Raw genomic sequence first — 23,545 nt, forward strand, 5'->3', positions numbered from 1 at the left:
ATAAGTATCTATTTTCTTTCTTACTTCACTATTACCAAATTTTGTCTAATCTAGTCCTGTCTTCTTTTAATCAAAGTGCCTTAAAATATTTTTTTCATATCATCCTTTGTATTAAAAACTTCAGTGGGTATTTGCTGCACTTAGAACATCTAAAGTCCTTAGCAGGCTTTACAATTCACCAAGTGAACTATGAAACCTCTCAAGTTATCTCTGCAAACCACTTTTCTCTGTGAAAGCTCTCCTCAAAGGGTCACCTGCTAGAGCCTTTTTTCTTCAAGAAGCCTAAATGAAAAACTCCCTTGTGCTTCTCTTCTTGCCCATCTATCATTTCCTAGGCTCATACTCACCCTTTTCTGTCTTTCCTAATCCAGCTAACTCCCCTCACTGGCAGCACTCACAAATGCTATTCCTTCTGCTCTAACCCCTATGCCTTTTTGTTGTGGAGCTAGCGTTGTGCTTTAGAGAAGGAGTTGGACTGTAGAAATATTGGAGGATGAGAGAGAGATTGGAAATGATATTATATCTAGGAACAATCCAAGTTCGTTTTGTGAAAAGGCTGATAGAAATCAGGAGGTAAGAGTGAGCTGAATAAGAGTGCTTTAAAAAAAAATCTAGATTTTGTGCATATTACATGGAAATTTGGATTGCGTGGCTTTCAAATTCCAAGACTTAAGCTTAGTTTTGGAAAAGCATATCCCAGAAGTGATATGAGTCAAAGAATTTAATAACCCAGTGCTACGCACACTCTAGTGAATCTGCTTGGCAGGCCAAGAGGCCTGGAAGCACTCACGAGGCAAAGAGTTTCAAGGAAACTCAACCTCCTGGAACCTTGGCATTCTCATAACCTGTCTACTCATACCCTATCCCCGAGTTAGTCTGGTATATGGATCCACGTGCTCTCTTTTAATATTATTTTATTATAAGTGCCTTTAAAGATTGAATTCTGACATAGCTAAGCTTTCGCCAGTGTTGCAACGTCCTAGAAAATGCTTGAAGCCTATGAGCTTGGAATTCAGTAGGAATTCAGTAAGAATGTTATCTATTCAGTAACATTCAAATTTACTTCTAGTAGAGATGTGAAACTAATTAGGCATTATAAAGAAGGAGCTAGAACAGCTCAGGGCTAGTCTGCAGAGTGATTACTTAGGACAGTAGCCAGTCTTACCCAAACAAGGGAATACACAATGGCCTAGCTAATAGGTGGGTTTACCATGTAAGAGTTAGGGAATCCCACTGAGAGGAATCTTCACTACAGCCTGGTATAGCAGGCTACATTGTATATTACAAGTTGGTGAATTCTTCTGACAAATGGAGATTCTCCATAGATACTTAAAAGAACAGCCAAGTTACACTCATACAAGAATTTATCAGCCTAGGAAATAGGAGGTTTGTGGTATTGCAATTTTCATGAGAAGGTCTGCTAGAGCAGAACCCCCTGGTGCTAGCTTTCACAAGGCTCAAAGGAGTAGCACAAATTGTGATGAGGGTGTGAAATCCTTACCTGTCATTAGCTGACCTTAGGCAGAGCTGTTTTATCTTTACTGTAAATATTACCTGGTTCCTGTAAGTCCTTCAAAAGTCATTCCTTTGTTTTGTGTCAGGTAACTTCAATGTACATTTCCAGCCTTGACCTCCTACCCCTTTGCTTTCTGTGTTATATAAGACTGGTGTACACTTTGTGACAATACATTCAGATTCTACACAATCTCTTGTGTCGCTTCTGTTTGTCATTCATTCGCCGACTCCTTGTTCACCTGCAACTAGAGACCCATTCTAAGCAGACAGGGACCAAAAAGGGTCTGTGGCAACCCGGGTATTTGGTGATTCAAAATACTGTCAGTGAGGTAACTGATAACAACTGTAGAATGAAGCAAAGAGGAGGCACTGAGACAGGTAACCCAGAGATGAGACCCTGAGACAGTCAGAAGACTGTTAACCATGAACCTTAGTGAGGAAAGTAAGAGATCGATGAATTGCCTTAAGTGGTTTATGCTCAGGAATTTAAATAAATGGGAATCCCTAACTAGTGTCTACTGACCTCAGCCTTCTCTTTCATATGGCATATCATGCTGCCATATATAAGCCACACAGTAAAGTAAAACCCCCTTTGCATTTTTTTTGTCACACTGTATGTTCTTCTACGCTTCCCCAGCATTCTTGTTCTCCTATGATCTAGCCGCTGGAAAGTGAGTGGCACAAAGTAAGGACTTCATAGAGCTTTTGCTGGACTTTTTCTATTCCATGTGAAGGTCTTCTTCTGCCATCCAAGCTCACCCTGAACTATCCATTCTCCTCTCTCACCACCTTATGTAACTACAACTACAGGTGCACGACATTGATATTTGTTCTAGATTACTACTTATAATGCCCAACACAAAGTAAATGCTATAGAAATAGGTGTGATATTGTGTAGAGAATGGCTAGGAATGAAAGTCTATAGAATCTAGATGGAAAAAAGTTTAGATCCATAGTTGGGTGGATTTATGGATGAGGACCCACAGATATGGAGGGTCAAATAAACTAAGTGTGAGCTGGGGCCATTGCTAATCTATGAGGTCTGCAAGAAAAACAAAATGTCCAATGCATAACTTAACAATCTCCCAGCCAAAAGTATATCAATGCACAGTAACTTCTTGGCTGCTTGTTTGTTTGTTTTTCAGGATTGTTATTTATGAAGCTCTTAGAAACCAATGTCAAGAGCTGAAAGGTAATATACCAGGTGATATTTAGTAGTGCTGCACTTGTGTGCCAACAGATTTAGGAGCTACAAGAAATCAGAGTGGGGGTGGGGGGTGATGGATGAGAAGGTCTATGAAACACTGTCTTTTGGGTATGACTGCATTTCATAAGGTTTACTTTCAAGCATCTTGCTCTTAAAACACAAAGGAAGAATCTTCCTCTGTATCAGGTGTTACAGAAGAGTCAAATATGTTGGTTTCAGCTGCGCATAGATACATTAAACTTCCTATTTCTTATTCTCTAGAATTGGTCCAATTTCATAAATTCCCAATATATGTTTGAAGGATGGACTGGTAATAGATGCATATCTTCACAATACATGCTAAATTAGGGGGCAGGGTTGCGGAGGTCTCCACCCAAGTCAATGGTTGATCCTTTAAGCATATGATTTGCTTAAATTACAATAAATACATGTCACTCATTAATTCTGTACAGAGGTCTTAAGACCTTTTCTTTGATGATTTGTTGAAATTACTATTCCCATCAACCATTTGAAATCCATGCTATGGTTAAATGTGACCTAACTCTTGAGAACTCATTCTGGGTCTTTTCAATTCTGCTCACTTGTCTTATCTCATCTTATTAGTCATGTGCTTAGGAATGCCAGCTAGAGGCTAAATAAACGGCTTAAAGGGTAAAAGTGCTCGCCACAGAAGTTTGAGTAAGTATTAGAATCCCAAGACTGCAAAAGCTAACATGCCAAGAGTGATAATCTCTACTCTCTTTAGGGAGATGGGAGACAAAGACAGGGGAACTCCTAGAAACCCACAAGACAGCTAGCCTACCATTTGTAGTAAAAAAAAATAAGCAAAAGAAATTGTCTCAAACAAGATGTAAAGAAAAGAGCAGTACCAAAGGTTGTCACCTGATCTATGCACGCACACCATGGCACGAAAGTGACCAAATTCACACACATATGTGAACGCATACATATACACATCACGTGCTCTTTCCTCTCCCACCTCCCACTCTCAGAATGTCATCTAGATTTTCATGCCAAGTGCGCTCAAATTTAAACTAGTTTATTTAAAAGTAAACCTTTCCTTTAAAAAAAAAAAGGAAAAAGAATATTTTCCTCTTCTTATTCTTGTTTCTTTCCCATTCTTCAGCTTAAAAAATGTAGACAATGCTCCTTAGCAATCACTGAGTAAAATATGACTAGAGACAAAAATAAAACTGATTCAAAGAGTTTAGAATCCGTTTATATGTGAGCATCAATTCCTTCCAGAGGCAAGTAAATCAAAACCCTTTCAGTGTGTGCTTCTCAAGTCCAGTTAGTTTTGCTTCATTATATATTTCAACAATAACAAAAAAATCTCACAATAACCACTGAAAACACTGCTCCTTTCTTCCGCCTTTTTAACGCCCCAAATTAATGCTGCTTGGTAGTTTTATTTATTTAGATAGACGTGTGTTCTTCTTAGTCTGTATCAGAAACTTGACACAGCCAAGACAGAGCCTCAGTTAAAGAAGCGGCCTGTGGCAATGCCTGTGATGAACTATCTTTACTGAGATTCGCGGAGGACAGCCCAGCCAACTGCAGGCCGTATCAGCCCCGGGCAGGTGCATCTGGGCACAGTTCCTCTTTGGTTTCTGCTTCAACTTCTTCCTTGACTTCCTGCCTAGAATTCCCTCGGGGATGCACTGAGCCCTGGAAAGCATAAGCCAAATCAACCCTTTCCTCCCAAGTTGCCCTTGGTCAGGGTGTTTACCACAGCAACAGAAAGCAATCTAGATCAAGGTTCACTTTCTTAACATCATGTGCTATGCTTACAATTTCCTTTATAAGAGCTACTAACATTTGCCTCCTTTCATGCGGCTTGATACCCTGATTTTTACTCTGTCTAAACATGTTCCTTTTCCATAATAAAGTTTCAAATTGCCTACTCTCTAACCAATGCATACAAGGCTCTGAAGTTGTAAAATCTTCCAAAATTTCACTCTCAGTTTCCTTCTTATGAATTGCTAGACACTACCGTAATAAAAAATCAAGTACATGAAAAAACAGTTACCTCAAAATGTCCCCAGAATTATCCACCTTTATTTAGTGTGTTCTGTCCAAAGCAGTAAGGTCAGCCACCAACAGAACAATTAATTACACACATGGGACCGGTGAGATGAGCGCCTAGCATTAAGGCAGACACGGGGGGAGCTCAACAAACACCTTCCAATAGATACTGAAATGGAGATACGGAAGGGAATGCTGGGACAAGGTGAGACAGGCTTTGAGATACTTGTAATTTATCAAGTTGTTTAAGAAAATAGAAATTAAGTTGTTATAATATCCTTCCCATCCTTTACTTTTAATCATGCAAATGTATTAACTTTATTTCTTTTATAAGATTAAATAAGAAAAACATCTTTATATAAACATAAAAGCAGAATAACAGTTTTCTGAAATATCAATGTAGTTGAAATATGTGAAATTAACTAGACTAAAAAGAGGTCAAACAAAATCTTCATCATGGTGAAACTGCCTATTATCAATGCTACTAAGTATTACAAGTTGTAATTTGTTTTATGGTAGAAAAAAATTAGCCTGCAGGAATCTTGTTTGATACTGCATTTTTGAACAGACAATAACAACATTGTGTTTATTCTGTGAAGGGAGGTGTGGAAGAAGTTAACTCGAGCAGCATCATAACATTTACCAATCTGACAAGTGTGCCCAAGTTCTAGGCATATATTATGTGTGGACTCTATAAATAAATCGAGTCTACATATTAAAATGCTGATTCTTCTAATAAAGAACTTTATAAAATGTAATAAGCCACAAATAATTCGACAAAGTCATAAAGCAGTTTTTAAAGTATACAGAGAACAACGTATATATACATAAAAATACAGAGTAACTATGAACTGCCAGAACAACTCAAGTGTAATAATTACTTATGCTCAGTAGATGGCGACAGCTGCATTAGTCACAAACACACTGTTGATAGACCATAGACTAATGTACCAACAGAGCTTTAAGGGAGGTCACGTACAAATACTCTGTATGCATTAGACACAAATGACTTGCTCATGTACTCGTATTTGAACTGTGACTCTTTTCCAGATTGTCATATGGACTACATAGGAATGCTAGGGGATTCTAGCTATTTTCAGAATTATTTTATAAATTTAGACTGATGTAGGGGGTTCTGGTGTTCTATCCTTTAGATTTAAGTGTGAGTGTCAACTGATCTCATAACAAATATCGGATGGGGAACAATTCTCACTTCCTCTGCAGAGCTTATGAAATAGCAGTTCAGGGTAACAAACATGCTTAACTAGCGTGCACCGTTGTGTATGTGCAGGATATGCACATATGGGTACATGCACGAGCTAGTGGAGTCCAGAAGTCAGCAGTGGTGTCTTGTTCTGTCACCTTCCACCTTAATCTTAGGCTGAGCTCTCGCTGAGCCCACAGCTCACCCACTGGGCAAGCCTAGCAGAGCAACAAGCCCTGGGACTCTTGTCTCCAACGCACTAGCACACAGGACGGGCTTGTTACATGTATTTGGGGTTAAACTCAGGTCCTCATGCTTGCAAGGGCAAGGACTTTATTGATAGAACCATCTGCCCAGGCCCTGTGTGTGTGTGTCTTGATAAATATGTTTCTGAAGTAGAACAATAAAAAAAGACATGAAATCGGCCAGAAAGTTTTTTCTAACTTTTATGGGCTCATATTTATTTGCCTATGAAAAATTTAAAAAAAATAACATGCAAAAGAATATATTAGGGAAATCTCCTGCAGTTTGTTTCTAAATTGTTGATGAATATGTAAATATGACAGGTCTCTATTCAGAAGTAACTTAGATGCATTCTTCCAGTGGAAAACCCCACGCTTATAAGGCAGGAATCATTGGCATCACGTGTATTCTTCACTCCATGAGTATTTTACCTTCAAAAGGTAAAACTGGAGATTCCAGTTTGAAACTTTTCACAAACACTAACCATTTTAATTCTTTAATTATTTGAAAACTGGAAAACCACATCTTGTGTTATAATTCTCTGTGTTCTTACGTGTGATGTGTACATGTGTGTATATGATTTGTGTGCATTGATTGCATCATGTAAATGTATGGGTGTGTGCACCTATGCACACTCATGTGGAGGCCAGAGGAGGATGCAGACTGTCTCCCACATACCACTCTCCTCACTGCCATGAGAAGCATCTCTCACTGAATCAGAAGTTCACCATCTTGTTAGCCCAGCTGTCCACGGAGCTCCCAGGATCCATCTTTCCTTGCGCCAGTGCTGAAGTTACAGGCATGGACAGTCATGCCTGAATTTCTCTTGTCTTTGAGTGCTGGAGACCAAGCTCAGGTCCTCACACTTACAGAGCAAGTGCTCTCACCTGCTGAGCCACCGTCTCAGCACCATGTTATAATTCTTCATCACAAAATACTAAAACTCCATCCTCTGTTGTGGACAAAGGGTAAAAGACTGACGAACTATGCTTGATCCTAACAAGTTTAAGCAATTTCTCTTGCTCAAGTAAAATGCTAGATTATATTTATTTACATATAAACTGCATACTATTAATACTCCTTTTAGTAGAAAAAAGGATATCATGAAGAGCACCCCTTAATTTTAAATAAGTGTTATCGTGTTTGACAAAATTATATATTTTACATATAAATGTTTTAAGGAAGTAATTTTTTCAAAGTTTCAATGGCTTGCCATAATTTTCTATCCTGGTACATACTCATTCACCACCACCATCACCATCATCACCACCATCACCATCATCACCATCATCACCATCCTTTCTATTTATACTGTGTTACTAACACGATGGTTCTTAGTTTATTTATTGTATTTGTAGCTCTAGAGACCAAACCCAGGACTTAACACATACAAAACAAGGACTCTAAGTACATCTTGGCCCTGCTGTTGCCTTTTAAAGTCCATGATATAAAGTAGATTCTCTAACATGAATGGCAAATGATTTGTTTCTTTTCCCAATCAGAGCTCTAAGTGTCTCATGTATTTGTTTCAAAGCTTAATTGTTTTCTCGACCCATTAGACACCAGAATGCCTACAAAAGCATCACATAAACGCACGCACACACACACACACACACACACACACACACACACAAACACACACTAAAAAGCAAAGGCTGCTTTAATGACGCAAACAAACAAAACACTTTCATACCTGTTTTATGAACAGATAAATTTAGTAGAAAAGTATCAACTACAGGCAAATGCGTGGTCGGAAGTACTGCAATTTTCCTTTCAAAAACAAAATAGATTTACCAGAAGACCCAGCAATACCACTCTTGGGAATATACCCAAGATGCCCCACCATGCCACAGGGGCACATGTTTGACTATGTTCATAGTGGCCTTATTTGTGATAGCCAGAAGCTAGAAACAACCCAGATGTCCCACAACAGAAGAATGGATACAGAAAATGTAGTTCATTTACACAATGGAGTACTACTCAGCTATTAAGAATGAGGACACCCTGACTTTTGTAGGCAAATGGATGGAACTAGAAAATATCATCCTGAGTGAGGTAACTCAGACCCAAAAGGACAAGCATAGTATGTATTCACTAATAAGTGGATATTAGCCAAAATAAATAAATAGAGAGAGAGAGAGAGAGAGAGAGAGAGAGAGAGAGAGAGAGAGAGAGAGAGAAAGAAAGAAAGAAAGAAAGAAAGAAAGAAAGAAAGAAAGAAAGAAAGAAAGAAAAGAGGGAGGGAGGGAGGGAGGGAGGGAGGGAGGGAGGGAGGGAAGAAAGGAAGAAAGGAAAGAAAGGAAGAAAGGAAGAAAGGAAGAAAGGAAGAAAGGAAGAAAGGAAGAAAGGAAGAAAGAAAAGTACTTAATACTCAAGACACAGTCCACAGAACTCAAAAAAGTCAACAAGCTGAAGGGCCCATGTGAGGACGCCTCTGTCCCACTTGGGAGAAAGAAGAAAGCAATCACAAGTGGGGAGGGAGGGAGGGACTTGGGAAGGAAAGTGGGCGTGGGGGGGTGTAGTGAGGGGTAGAGAAGAACCTGATCTGGTATTGGGTGAGGAAAGAGGACTGAAGCCCTGAGGGTCAGCAAAAAAAAAAAATAATGGAAACAGGCAACTTCGGGAGGTAGGAGTTTGGGGGTACCCTCCAGAATGCACCAGAGACCTGGGAAATGAGAGACTCTCAGAACTCAAAGTGAGAGACCTTAAATGAAATGCCCGACAGTAGGGAGAGGGAACTTATAAAGCCCACCTCCAGCAGGAAGACAGGACATCAAGTGAGGGAGGGGGTTGCCATCCCACAGTCAATACTCTGGCCCATATTTGTTCCTGTCTGAAAGAACTGCAGGGATGAAAATGGAGAGGAACCTGAAGAAAAGAAGGTCCAGCCACAAACCCAAAATGGGATCCAGCTCAAGGGGAGACCCCAAGACCTGACACTATTACTGAGGCTACGGAGCACTCACAGAAAGGGACGTAACATGACCACATTCCAGAAGACCCAAGAAGCAGCTGAAAGAAAGAAGCAGATGCAGATATTTGTACCCAACCAACTGACTGAAGCTGCTGACCCCTGTGGTTGAATTAGGGAAAGGCTGGAAGAAGCTGAGGAGGAAGTCAACCCTGTAGGAGGACCAGCAGTCTCAACTGACCTGGACCCCCAAGAGCTCTCAAACACTCGACCAGGCAGCATACACCAGCTGATATGAGGCCCCCAACACATATACAGCAGAGGATTGCCTGGTCTGGGTTCAATCAGAGAAGATGTACCTTAACCCTCAAGATACTGGAGGCCCCAGGGAATTTAGAGTCTGGTTGGGTAGGGGCTGGGGTGGGGACAACCTTGTGGAGACAGAAGGGCAGGAAGGAGGTATGGGATTCGGAACAGTCAGAGGGTGAACTGGGGCAGGAGGAAAAAAAAGGAAGAAGCTATCCAATGACCTCTCTGAGAAGCACCTCCTAACCCTGTGTGCCTGCATATTACCTAACACATCACTAAGAGACAGGGGACAGCAGCATCCTAAGAGATAGGAGGTAAAGGTAACAATGTACAGAGAACAGATGCACCAGATAAAATTTATTAAATGGCTCATCAAAAGACAAATACATAGAATTCTAAAATGCTCAATATTTAAATTTACATTTAACATGTAGTACTTTAGGTATGTTCTACACATACACAGTTATTTTCGTCTTCCTTCATTGCTTCATTGACATAGCTTGATCATTTACTTCTAAATACCTTTACCCATTCATTAAGTCTAGGTGGCCTATAATGTGATGAACAAAGAAATACTTTTGATTCAAGGCAAAGAAAAGTAAATGAATCTTCCTTTTAACTTCCATGCACTGTAACTAATCTTTTACTTCAAAGACTTCCTTTAATCTTGTGGCTGTGGTCTGTGCTGAAGATCAAGGAGTAAGGATGGGAAACTGCAGACAAAAATGATGAGAAGATTAGGAAGAGGACCACACTGCAGAAGCTGTGTAACCAAGTCTGCTGACCAGGTTTCAGAGTTTAGCATGGAGGGTGCCTACTAGGAAGTGCTATGAGTCAAGAGCTATAAAAGAGAGCAGTCAGGTAGCAGGGCTGAACAGAGGTGAACCGCCATTCAGGATTGGAGCAGCCTCAGCTGACCTGTCATGGCAGTCCTAGTGATGCAGGAGACGTTAGAAACTGTCTCTAAGTGTGCTGAAATGATCAGGCTTTTTTACCTCCTCATCTCCATACCAAAATAATCAGCTCACTGGTGAATCACAGAGTAAGGCTTCCTGGCCAACATGCATCCAGAAACAGCTATCAGGTCCTTCACTGAAGTGGAAACTCAGTCGGCAACAAACCTGAGTGTAAACCCAGCATTGATGGCTCTGTTTCTCACTATTTCTAACAGCAATAAAAGCTGGGACGGACGTTTTTCAAGGAATCATCAAGGAAATACTTAATCACATCATGAAATTGCATGAGAGGAACAAAAAGGATAAATCAAGCCAGCTTTTTTGGGAGAAGACAGAATCATTGACCCCACCAATTAATTATGGGTCCTGGATTATTGGCCAAGTTTTAGACATTCAAACTTTGTTGTTGTATGTTATATGTGTTCCATAGCATATTTTGTTCCACGCACATGACAAGGACCGTGCACTTAAGCCTTTTCCTTCTCTAAATCTTCACTGAATAGCAATAGAAAAATATTACATTGACTGTCAGAGTTGGACACACTACTAGGTATGTATTTATATAAAAAGCTGTCAACACTCTAACATGCCTTCGTTCTTTACCTTGAATTTTAATAAAATAGTTAAATTTAGAATGAGCATTTTTGCTTACATACCTAAGAATTATGTTTTTATACCTGTTTCTTCTGTAGGTTTTCCTGAACTGTACTCCCTAATCCACAGACCGGCCACCTGGTTTGTCACCTGTCTCCTTTGCCTTGGGGACTGTCTGGGATCACACAGCCTACTTACTCTCTCCAAAGTGTCAGCACTAGGCTGAGCCCACAGAGAGCCACATAATCTACAGCAATCTGCCTCAGCCAAGTTTGTTTCATATTAGCCTACTCTATGATCTGGTAATAAAATGACCTTGAACCATCCTGTGTATTTATTTATCCATTATTTACTATGGTATCCACAGCAGAGATTGGTGCCTGATATTCAAATAATTACTCAACTGAAAGAATGAGGACAGAATGAATGAGTCAATAGGGGAATGGTCATAAATCATATCAAAAACTAAACAAGTATAATATTACTTGTCTGGAGAAACTCAACCCATTGTATATTTTTAAAAAGGATTGTTATTCTGTATCCTAATTTAATGGCATTATTCATACAAGCTAGTATACACACACACACACACACACACACACACACACACACACACACACACACTCTTACACCCTTTCCTAAAGGGCATAACGATAACAAAGTAAGTATGTCTCTGTTTGCAAAAGTAATATACTTGGGGGCACAGACACAAAAGTCACATGCCATACTCTGACTAGTAAAACACTATATGAAAAATTTGTTGCAAATTATTTGAGAGTAACTTCCTAGTTCATATTAAAAAGAAGCCCGTGATAAAATCTGTATAAGAGAGACAACGACAAGTCATAAATCAGGTAACTACCCTTACAAAATACTTTTTATAAACTTTTAGAATGTCTGGCTAGATTTTTAAACTAGGAATATACACTGTCCCAGAAGAGTCACTGGGCTCAGGAACTCAAGTTCTGGCGAGATAAAATGGAGCATCTTCTTGATGCTGCTGGGCACCATTCATACTTCTATGCAGATTATTTTGGTCATCTGCCCTTCTAATGATATATACTGAACACTACTGGAATTAGGCAAGGCACTTGTTTTTGAACACCATCTACTTCAAATTAAAAAAAAAAAAAAAGAAAAATGTTCTACACATGTTCTTTGTATTAGGGAAAATATTTATCTAAAATTTTAATAGTTCTTTGACCTCTATATTTTCTCAAGAAAACTGGGTTTTGCTGAGAGAAAAACCATCTTTACTTTGATATATCATTTTTAAGTGACTCTAATTCAATCGTCTTTCAGAGACTATTTTTTGTTTTTCCAAATCAGCAAAGAATTATTAGGCACAAAGAGACTGGCCAAAGAACGAGTTTCTTTCAGAGGACAGAGATGCAGTAAAAACTGGGAATAACATCAAGATCATAGAAACACAAGTAGGCAAGCCTTCATAGATCTGAGAAAATGCTTCAATAAAGACACCCCTAACACCATGGAGAACACACCTAAATCCTACCACCATTTTTAAATGCATCTGACAGCCAAATATGCATATTATCAAGTCATTAATTGAAATCAATATTAGTTGCTTCATTATCTACAATAGCTCCAGTTTATGGTGACATAAAAACCAGGAACACAGGGAAAAGCAAAAACTGGTATCTGAATGTAGATAAGAACCTCAGTAATTACTCTTAGAGAAAGAAAGACTCTTGGCCTGTCACAGGATGACAGATCATATATTGTTCACATAAGAAGCTGCTTTAAACAATTAGCAACTCTGGTGGACAAAAGGGGAAAGTAGGTCTTTGTCATGTTTTACATTCACAGTTTGGAAATTTCATGAAGTATATGTTCCCAAATAAAAGACAAGGTAGTTACTTATTTTACTGGATAACATATTAACAAATCCTGGATAGCAGGTCACTATCCTCAAAGAAAGAAAACAAGTATAGAGCAACGGTACAGACAACTTTATTACAACTCTTTCCAAGCTTCAAAATGCATTTATTACTGAGGTTAGATCTAATATATAATATACTATATTAATTACAAGGCAGAAGGCATTTATAATCAGATATATTGCATTTCTCTGTACTGGTCAAATATATCTTTGTAAGAACAGGAGCAACAACACACAGTAGTTTATAACTCCAAGTATATTTCTCCAACATCAGAAACATTAAATTAAAACTTATTTTATGCCATTTTCCTCCAACATAAAGATGCAGCAAAGCTATGTGTCTTAGTATTGACACCTAAAAGTTATGTATCCCATGAAAACACCCACTGCCTTATATATATTTTTCCTTTAGTAGATAACAGGATCTTTAAAATTAACTAAAGTAAAAGAATACTGTTTCCCCCACTGCAAGCAAGGGTAAAATATCTCGTTTTGTTTTGTTTTGTTTTGTTTTGTTTTGTTTTGTTTTGTTTTGTAGCCACCTAAACAGTGCCAGCTTTTCAAGACACCTACGTCTACAATGAGCTCTATTACTCTCTGCTGAATCTGCCTCCTCATGTTTGCTCTATGGGAGAATTTACAATCAACTTTGAACATTCCTTAATGATGAACCTGAAAGTAAACTTAAGAACTGTGATAACATAAGGGGCTCACTTCCCTAATTAGACAGGGACATTATTTGTTCATCCACCTCTGCTTCAACCAATCAACCTTACAAAAAGACTTCCTGTACCACGACCATGACTGAAGCAGTGAGAATAGATGTAAATACATTGAAGGGGTCAGGTCATTTCCTTTCCATCCTTTGGCTTTGCATTTGTGAGCTACCAATTAGGATACAACGTGTTCAGTCTTCTCGTGTTCACAACCGGAAATTGTTAGGAAAGCACACCAATTGTTCTAGTTTTCACGAGTCAAATGTAAAACAGATTTTGCTATAGATGGAAGAAAGAAAACGTGAATGAAAGGTATGTGCTAGCTGCTTAGGTGGGGGAGCAGGGCTCAGAGTCACTGTACATTAAGAGCACGTGCTGAAACTTCATGGTGCCAGTCACGTAATTTTGTGTATTTGGGACTAAAGACGTGAAGGGGTATCTTTTCCCTGTGGAAATAAAAAGAACAGTGATAGAAGAGTCATAAGAAGGTGGAAGGAAAAGGTTCTGTACTCATTCCAACATGCAGAAAACATGCTTTGTAAAAGCTTCATTTCAGACAGCTCTTTTGTTAAAAATAGCAGAAGTTTGGAAGTAGAGAGCTTTTGGAAATACAGAAATTAGTCTGCAGAGTCCTCCTGGAAATATTCTTTTATGCACCAAATAAAGGGAATCCAAGACAACACAGAAACCCATTCACTGAGATCTGAACTGTTAGTAAAATACCCTTTGCCAACTCATTAGTTCATTATTACAGAGAAAATGCTTTAGACGTAAAATCCAGACAATCTCAACTAACTTGCAAATCTGTTGCTACACATTTAGGTCACACTAAAGGGACTATGGGTTAAATCCTTAGTTTCTATTTACAAAAACAACAAAACTGCAATATTACACTTGAAAGTTTGAAGACAACAAACCGAGACCATTCACGAAAAGAAAGCATTCAATTCATAAAGAGAGAACTTACTTTGCCTTCTTCGTATTGTCATTTTCAGATTCTGTCACTGCGACATAAATAAGATCCAAAATTAACATTTAAAATTTTTAACTTCAAAATCCCTTACATAATTATCTGTATGAATGCCAAATGTTATACCCTCATAGACAACTAAAACAAATCCATATCATTATTACAATGGCTATATACCAAGGCTAGTATTCCCCTCCTTTCAGTGCGATTCCCTGGACTGGAATCTTCTTTTGTACAACATAATTTAAAAGCAACCTTTGCCAGGACTGTTCTCTGTAACTGCTGATAAGTCTAAATACTACTTTGAGAGCCTAAGCGTTCCCCTCCAACAATCTCTAGAAGCTCACTCACGATGCTCAGTCCCAGTGATCTGGGCAAGGATCCGGAAAGAACGAGACTGAGTCGTTCCAGTCCGGGGGCGCCAGTCCTCAGTGTCCTCAATCAGCCGTTTCTTGCTGGCATCACTGTGAGTGGGTATGTGATAAAACTCCGTGTTGCGCTCCACAATGTGTTTTCTTGGTGGGCTAAAAAAAAAAAAAAAAAAAGGAAAAACAGTAATTACAATTTAAGTTGCATTGATGATAAAACATATTCTTTGGTAAACTATCAATTATATATTTTATTCTGAATATTTTTATATACATAATTTGTTTGTGTAATATACTTAATTAAAATACCCTTCTAAATAAACATAGTAGTAAATACATGTATAGGTTAGAGTAAACTGTGCTAAAGGGTTATACTGAAAACAAAGATTACCGTTTAGGTGGAATTTTCCTTTTAAGTGACAGAAGGAGGCAGCAGAAGAAAGAGTCCCAACATGAAGAAAAGGAAAGAAAAAGAATAAGGAAAACGGAAAATGGAAAGCCTACAGCAATAAAAATCCAACAATTTGAAATTACTTGTGATATTCACACTGGGTCATATAAAACAATATGAACTATGATTTAGCCATTATAAATGAATATTTCTTTTAGAATGCTATAATGGATTGGCTTTCACAAATTAGATTATTGTATATTTACTAGGCTCCAGAACCAAGAATGGTTTATATGGATAAACTCGTAATTTCAACTATAATTTTGAAAAGGGACATAAATGTTACTTCTACAACTTTCTCAGTTGCATTTACAGCATCCTCCGTCCTAAACAGAGCTGTGGTTCAGGTCAGCACAGTGAAGATGTACAATTTCTCTAAGGAACCAAGGTGGAAACACTGCCACTGTCACTCTTCGGAACTGCAATTCTAGACAAGTCCATCTCATTGGGCAGCAGTTTTTTACATTAACAAAGAAAACCATACTACATAAAGTGTTACTGTGAGAATTAAGTCTGATTCTATATGCCAAAGACAAGAAAAGTGTGACATTTAAATACTGAGTTTGCCAAGAACATTTATGTTTTTATTAATATAGCATAAAAATTAAGGGAGTGGTGAATAAGTTTAAGTTCTTTTATTAGCTAGGTTCTCAGGTTGCCCAGGCTGATCTCAATACTTGACAGGTGACTCAGGCTGATCCTCTAACCCTGACCCACTTGCTCCCATTTCTCCAGTACTAGAATTATATGTAGTGAATTATAGGTGTTTGCCATCAGCCTACGCACTGATGGGGATGGAATATAGAATCTTGTAAATATGACTTGCTATAGCCTCTGTATGAGTTCCATCTATAAAGACATGATACAATGGCTTCAAGGTAAGATACAAAGAATAACAACATAATACCATGAAGTCACCATGACATGTTTACAGAAACTAAATCACATATCATATATCACATGGCAATTACCACTGCAGCGTCAAAGTCTCGGTCTAAATAATAAAGCATTTCTAAACATTTACCTAGTACTTCCTCATTATGAAATTTTAATAGGATAATTATGATAAAAATATTAATGATTTTACATTTAAAAGAATTTTAAAATTAAGATACTTTAAATATTTGAAAATAGAAGAAAAATTGAACTTTACAGAGCAAGTAATTTATTTCAGAATATAGACCTTCAAAATTAGGAAGGTCATCCCTAGTTATTTCTTAAAACAACACTAAAAAAGGGACGCCTAAACTCTATGGCGTGCTGCTTGGAGTGCTGCTGCTCCGCTCCCTTCAGTGAGCTTTACTAACGTTTTCTACTGCGGGGATGAGGGCATCCCAAACGTTACCATGGATTCACATAAAGGCTTCTAGTGTGAAAAGCTGCCCCCGCCAAATACTCCTCAACACATTTGAAAATTCTTGCAATGCAATGATCCTAAGAATATTTAGTGGGACGGTAAGTTGAAAGTTAGAGAGAAAATGGTGAAAATTACAAGACAAACCATCAGGTAGGTACTTACACAGTGCCAGGGTTACTGGAGGAGAGAGAGTACACACAATAAAGATGTGACAGGGAAGACACTCCCAGGGTGACGGAAAGCACAGACGAGGAGATAGGAAACAAACAAACAAAAACAAACAAAGGAGAGAAAGAAAGATAAAAAAAATGAAACAGCAGAATCCAAAACAATTTAAGAGATAGCACACAAACACCATGCTTCAAAATAATTATGGAAACACAGACAAGTAGGCATCATGTTAGCCAAAACTCTTTCACTGCTACTAAAAGGACAACAGTTTAACAGATGTGTTTTTCCCCACAAAACACTGACAACAACTTTATGAATTAATGTTAGTTCAAATCCTAATTCCTAAATACCAAGGAAGAACCATGTAATGTTTTTAATGCCTAGGTTTTTAGAAAAATTATTTTGATTGGTATGAACTCACTCTTGTTTTCCTATAAACACACATAATAAAGTACAATCTGAAGTATCATTTAGAAATCAGCTAAAGAATGGATTTTAAAATCAGAAAAGAAACTGTTCAGTGTCACATTATAGAAATAAATAATAGCAACTAAAATCTCTTTCCATAAATCATCCAGATTTCATAAGAGAATGTTACCCTAAATTTTCTCACATAGCCATTGATGAAGATGTAAAAAGGGCAGCAGACTAGGAATAGTGGGCTCTTTATCAATGTTAACACTTCTCTCTTGTACACATGACTACCACCAGGAAGATCAGAAGTAATGTGTGGGAATTACATAGGTCTGTATTACAGGGGATAGAATTAACTGCTCAAAAAGAAATATCTGATTTGATGTGGTAAATGAACTTGGTTAATACCTGAAAAGGGAAAATGTTAAAATACAGTTTATTCACATGGCCTAACATGGGCAAAATTATGAAATACAAATGGATCTGTGTTCCATTAGAGATAGAGAACCAAGTGTAAATCCTATGTTGCTATGCCAACGAACATGCTGGTTCTTCAACTCTGCAATAACATTTAGTCAGAGTAGAAATGCATTATAAACAAACTACCTAGCAGCTTTAATGTTAAAACTGGGCAGAGCTATGTATTTCTACATGTTGATTCGGCATAAACAGATTAGAGGGCTCCATCCCACTAAATGAGACTGAACACAGCAATAAGGTGATCCGCTGTACTCGCTCTTCTTTTCTCACAGGGTTAGTAGTAGTTCTCAACCTTGCTAATGCTGTGACCCTATTAACACAGTTCCTCCTGTTGTGGTGACCCCAACCATAAAACTATTTTCATAGCTACTTCATAACTATAATTTATCCTCTGTTATGACTCATAATATAGATATTTGTATTTTTCTATGGTCTTAGACAACCCTGGGGAAATGGTCATTTGACCCCAGCCCACCCCAAAAAAGTTGCAATCCACAGGTTGAGAACTGCTGTAGTAAAGCATTCTCAACACCACACTGCAGGAATATCGCTTTGCAACATCATCTCCTACACATAATTGTTTACTCCAACAGTTAAGAGTTAGAGGAAATGTTTTGTGTTAGCAGGAAGTTATGGAGGCAATGTTCTGTGTTGAAGGCCATGAGCAGGTAGTTGACTGATTTAAACCTAAAGAGATCAATTGGAATAGTCAACAAATACTTTTATATATTTTATAAAATGTGCTCAAACAGACATGCTTCATATGTAGCAATGACCATGGGAAAGTCAGATAACATGTATTAGCTAAAAGGTCCATTTCTAATGTTATGGGAAGAGTACGTCTACAAAAGGCTCATTTTCTTCAACAGTAAAATCTGCCTGCCCTTCAGACTTTTTACAAGTGCTTATGTGTAAAGTATTTGAAAGCAGTACAAAAACTTTTTGGTAGGAGCAAATATTCCACAAGTACTCAAGAAGAGTGCTTTCGAAGTGTAGCCTAAGCATATTAACTCGCAGGTAGAATCACAACTTGAGTCTGCGGTCTCCAGAAGTAGACACCAAATCAAAATGACAGAAAGACATCTTAGTAACAACAGGTGACATGGGGGGGGGGGGGGGGAGGGCACACAGCCAAAGTTGGCTCAGGATCAATCAAATCAAATCTTCTATGCCCCATAGAAGACATGTGACAAGAAAATATATTCCTGGTTACTCAGCTAAAATTGGATTGTTATCAAGTATTTAGAAACACTGTAAAATACAGAGTAATAGCCCACAACTTAATGGATCTGAATTCTGAGCTCTGAGCCTATCTATTTAATATAAATGTTTCCATTCTTTTTATTTCAAGTGCCATGTTTCTTTTTTTTTTCCAAACAAATTATGTGCTACACTACAGCCTATTAACTAGCCAGTTTTTATGTATAATCAGTTAATTTTAAATTGACAATAATTCACCATATCTGAGGATCTTACTAATGTGCTGAGGTTAATAAGTAGATTATAGGCAATTAGAAAGGAGGTGTTCTAACAATTCAACAGCTAACTCTCTTTAATATGTCTTACGATAGACATATCCTGTTTCCAAAGAGACTTTACTGTGGTGTATTAATAAAAGAAATGTCTCTATATATTCAGAATAATCACAGCACAATTAATACAAAAATGCTAAGCTGTTGTTATAACAACTCAATTTTAATCTAGTTTTTAAGATAGTCATCACTAGTCAGTTTCCTGTCAGTATGAATAAGAAAAACAAAAATGCCAGGTTTTTCAATGTCTATACCTACTGACTAAAATTTAGCAAATTGTTAACTATGTCTTTTGAGTAATTTTAAAACATATCAACCCTCCAAAACTGACATATAAACAAACACACTACACAGAGATATCTAAACCTGACAGTAACATTTTCTGACTTAATATTCCAAAAAATCAGAAAGGTTTTTATTTTATATAAGAAATAACTGGCTTTTGATATCAATTTGGAAATACTTCAGCTTTAGTATATTATTTACTACTGGTAAAATTTTTAGTTTATCTTTGTCTTGTGACACTGTTGACTGACTGATCAAAATTAATTTCCCCAAGCATTTCGATGTTTAGCCACTGCACAGCAAGCCTAACCCATCTTACACAGCTTACAAAGCTTTAGCAACGCAACAACTACTATAAGGCAATTCACTAAAACAGCAATGCAAACCAAATTTACTGACAACACTGCTTTTCTAAATTACAAATCTTTTGCAAAATTAAGTTAATTTTTGCAAAAACTGAGGATTCATGCTGTTTATTCATATATAAATCACCATATCTGCTTTCCAGTAATGTAGATACTAACTTTGTCACGTGTGTTTTCTGTAAAGAGAAAAGCATTTTAAACCATTATTTGAATACACCATTAATGTTTGCATCTTTTGAGGCTGATTCTTCAAAACACCACATACAAACTGTTAATGTTGCAGCCAAAGAAGACTGAAATTAATGGAGGATACACAAAAGGACTTACCTCCTGAGAGCAGTGGCACATTATAATGCAGGACATGTGGACAGTGAAACGCAAATCAGTTAATCTATTTCGTGTAAGGCAGTTTGTTTCTAGTCAGGAATGTAAACCCTGTTCTATTCTTCATGGAGTAAAAGTGTAGCAGAGAGGAGCAGCATGCCAAGAGCAATAATTTATCCACAGAAGGAAGATTTAAATTTCTTTTAAAATGCCTTGATCATTGTTAGTTATAAGAACAGTTATGTAGCTGCTAACAGTTACTCTCAGAACTATCACTATGCTAGCCAGACTTCTTACTATACAGGGAATAGCTAGTTTCTATCTTAATAATGATGCAATAAGCCCTTGCTTTTGTCTTTAGTTTGTTGATTCAACACAAATGTGGGTGGGATACTCAGAGAACTGGCAAATTAGCCAGTCATTTCAAATCACTTAAAAACCAGCAGTCTAGATGCTTTGAGGAAAAGACAACTCAGCCATTTACTAACTGTCTCCTCTTAAGCCTTTAAACATTTGGTCATTGGTGTGTGCTATTTTAAAAGTAATTAATAAAGACTAATAGCTCTGAAGTTTACAAGAGGTTTGTTTTACTGATGTCATAAAAATCTGGGATACCTACCAGTAAAACACCCGACAGAAACAGGACAACACATGTGACATGGAGAAAGTGCTCATCAATGCCACAAAACACTAACTCTTCAGGAAAACCCATGACCGACTAGTCAAGTATATGGCTGTTTACTTCTCCAATCGAAATGCAGTAACAAAAATCCCCACTTCATGTCCACCTTAGAATTAGTCAGGCACCAAACTGTGTTCTTACTGTCCTAACATCTGGACAGCATTTGAAATCAAGCTATTTTTAAACACTTTCAGTTTGTCAACGCAAAGCAGTAGCTTGCTTGTTAATGATGCAAAACATGTAATAATCCCCTTTATCCTCAGCTTTATACTGTGCTGACCAGCAGGCATGTGCTGTGTGAATGCTTGCAGACTCATTAAGAAGCTGCCACCACGGTCCTGGGACTAGAGCACAGCCAGATCTGCCTGAAAGAAGCTCTCAATCATCTTGACCTCAATGACTAAGGAAATGCCCAGCAAGCCCAGCTGAAGCCCAGTGTAAGCTCAGTACTCCCTAAAACTTCACTTTTCCTTTACCTCAAAAATACTGGGTATAACATTTCCAGAAGTATGCAAAGGTTTTAGTTAAGACATGTCAACTTCAGTCAACTTTCTGTCTACTCAAACTAGAATTTAATAAATACTTCCATTTGCCGTGGACAAGCATTCAAGAGGCAACATCTGATTACCTAGTTTTATTATTCTAGTATCTATTGTCAAAAAAGAGACATACAACAAAAATACAGCCAAACATACAAACATATTCTCTTCCTTGGATAAAGGAGACATAACATTCTTCAAAGGGCACTAATTAACTTCATTGTCTATATCAATACTTAAAAAACAAACAAACAAACAACTACAACCACAGAGCCACACATAACCGACCAGTGGCTCTTCTTGCTCCCTGTACAGCAGCCTGGAGCCTTGCCACCTCCTCTTTGAAAGCCCAGGAGCTGTCATGGCAACAACATTACAGAAAGCACATCCTCTTCATTAAGAGAGTTAACATTCCAGAGGGGTTAGAGCTCCCAGAATGGGTCTACACACAATTATTTTAATTATAAATATCCTGGAGACTTGCATTGGCAAAGCCCATCACAAGTGCATAGTATTTCCCTTTAAAAGTACATTTTGTCGCAACAAATCCAAACAAAATTGTGCATAGATCATTTTGCCTGCAAATAACTTCACCTAAAAGAAATAAATTAGCTACCTAGAAATAATGGCTACGAAAGCATATATGCAACAATAAAACTTGGGGCTTTGAATAGTTTAATATGCTCAAAACAGTTTTTAAAATGTAATCCCTAAATGCTCTAAGCTGCCTCATACAGATACTTGAGTCAGAAGTGATTTGTTTTCAGCTTTCTAGACTACTTCCTGGAGGGAAAGATCAATACAAACCCATTTCCTCTCTCCTTAAGGAGGTGTAGGCATGCTAAGAACAATTACAATCATACTGCTTAAACCTTTGGTGATAAAAAAAAACAAAAGGAAATTTTGAGAAACAAAATTAGAAGATTTGCCTTGCATTATAAGTGCCAACTGCTCAACACTGTAGGACCATGGAGGGCAGAGTTGTAGAGTATGTTACATGCTCAGAACATACCAAAATGCATAATCAAGTTCTGATTAACTTGTAACTGCTTTGTACAGTACTTTGTAAATAAATGAAAGCCACTGTTAGTGCAGCAAATAGAACTTCGTCTTCCTTCAAAGAACGGCTGAAGAGAAAGGACATTGTTTCCTAAAAATTACCTGAAAGAAGAGTTTTGAAAAGGACAGAAATCACCCTGGACCACCTACCCATTTTGCTGCTTAATGTCACCCTGGGATCCTCTTCTCTGTCCCTCTGCTAGCTCCTGAGCAGACTCGGAACACACGCTGGTGACTGTGGGCTGCCGTGGGACATTAACTGCAGGTTTACCAGTGTTCGGTGGAGATGAACACTGGTCAGCACTAAGATTGGCACTAACATGCAGTCCGGATGCAGAGAGGTGGAGGGGAGTGGCAGCGGCCACAGGTGTGGGGGAAGCATGTGATGAAGTGGCGGCATGGGCTGGGGTGAACGCAGACGATGGTGATGGGATGGATGTGACTTTTGGTGAAGACACAGAACCAAAGGGCCGTGGTGCTTTATTGTAGGCCATGTTGGTAGTGGAAGTGACTTTGGATACAGCAGGAGATGTAATGGGCACAGGCTTAACTACTTCCTTAGGTTCACCCTATGTGAAATAAAAATAAAAATACACAAAAACACACCAAACACATGCAAATATATATTAAGTGCATAAACATATAGCCGATTTTAAAAGGACAAACACTATGTTAGCAGCTCAAATATGTCTTCAAGAAAAACAATGAGTTGATATAGCATAGCATGCATTCTAACTGATCTCATCATGCATAACACTACTGCATACAAGAAACACATTTTCATTTATAAAAATTAACATTCCAAAATACTTAAAAACAGAGCAGAAAAAAAAAAACAACAAAAATATCCTACAGGCCTTCGTTAAATGTCAACTGAAATATATTTTAAATGAATAATTTTACTCCATATAAACAAACTACTACTAACTGAAAGATTTTATTTTTAAAATACCCAAAGCCTCAATTAT

General features: G+C 37.8%; 1 protein-coding gene across 22 annotated transcripts in view; it reads right to left on the reverse strand.

The window, feature by feature from the left end:
- The window catches only part of Pdlim5 (PDZ and LIM domain 5), a 156,135-nt gene that overhangs the window by 49,811 nt on the left and 82,779 nt on the right, over nucleotides 1-23,545 (reverse strand). For 5 of the 22 annotated variants that reach the window (XM_006501746.2, XM_006501743.2, XM_006501741.2 and 2 more), the window contains exons 5-9: nucleotides 22,728-23,146; nucleotides 16,889-16,903; nucleotides 15,310-15,327; nucleotides 14,902-15,074; nucleotides 14,548-14,584 (exon numbers count right to left, since the gene is read on the reverse strand). In XM_006501746.2, the coding sequence (XP_006501809.1) occupies nucleotides 14,548-14,584; nucleotides 14,902-15,074; nucleotides 15,310-15,327; nucleotides 16,889-16,903; nucleotides 22,728-23,146 (662 nt within the window). Of the gene's footprint in view, nucleotides 1-12,319; nucleotides 14,027-14,547; nucleotides 14,585-14,901; nucleotides 15,075-15,309; nucleotides 15,328-16,888; nucleotides 16,904-20,132; nucleotides 20,150-22,727; nucleotides 23,147-23,545 lie in introns of those variants that run through there. The other 17 variants (NM_001190854.1, NM_001190855.1, NM_001190856.1 and 14 more) reach the window with 12 other exon arrangements.

Source organism: Mus musculus, chromosome 3 (assembly GCF_000001635.26).
Source record: "Mus musculus strain C57BL/6J chromosome 3, GRCm38.p6 C57BL/6J".
In the NCBI taxonomy this organism is placed as follows: domain Eukaryota; kingdom Metazoa; phylum Chordata; class Mammalia; order Rodentia; family Muridae; genus Mus; species Mus musculus.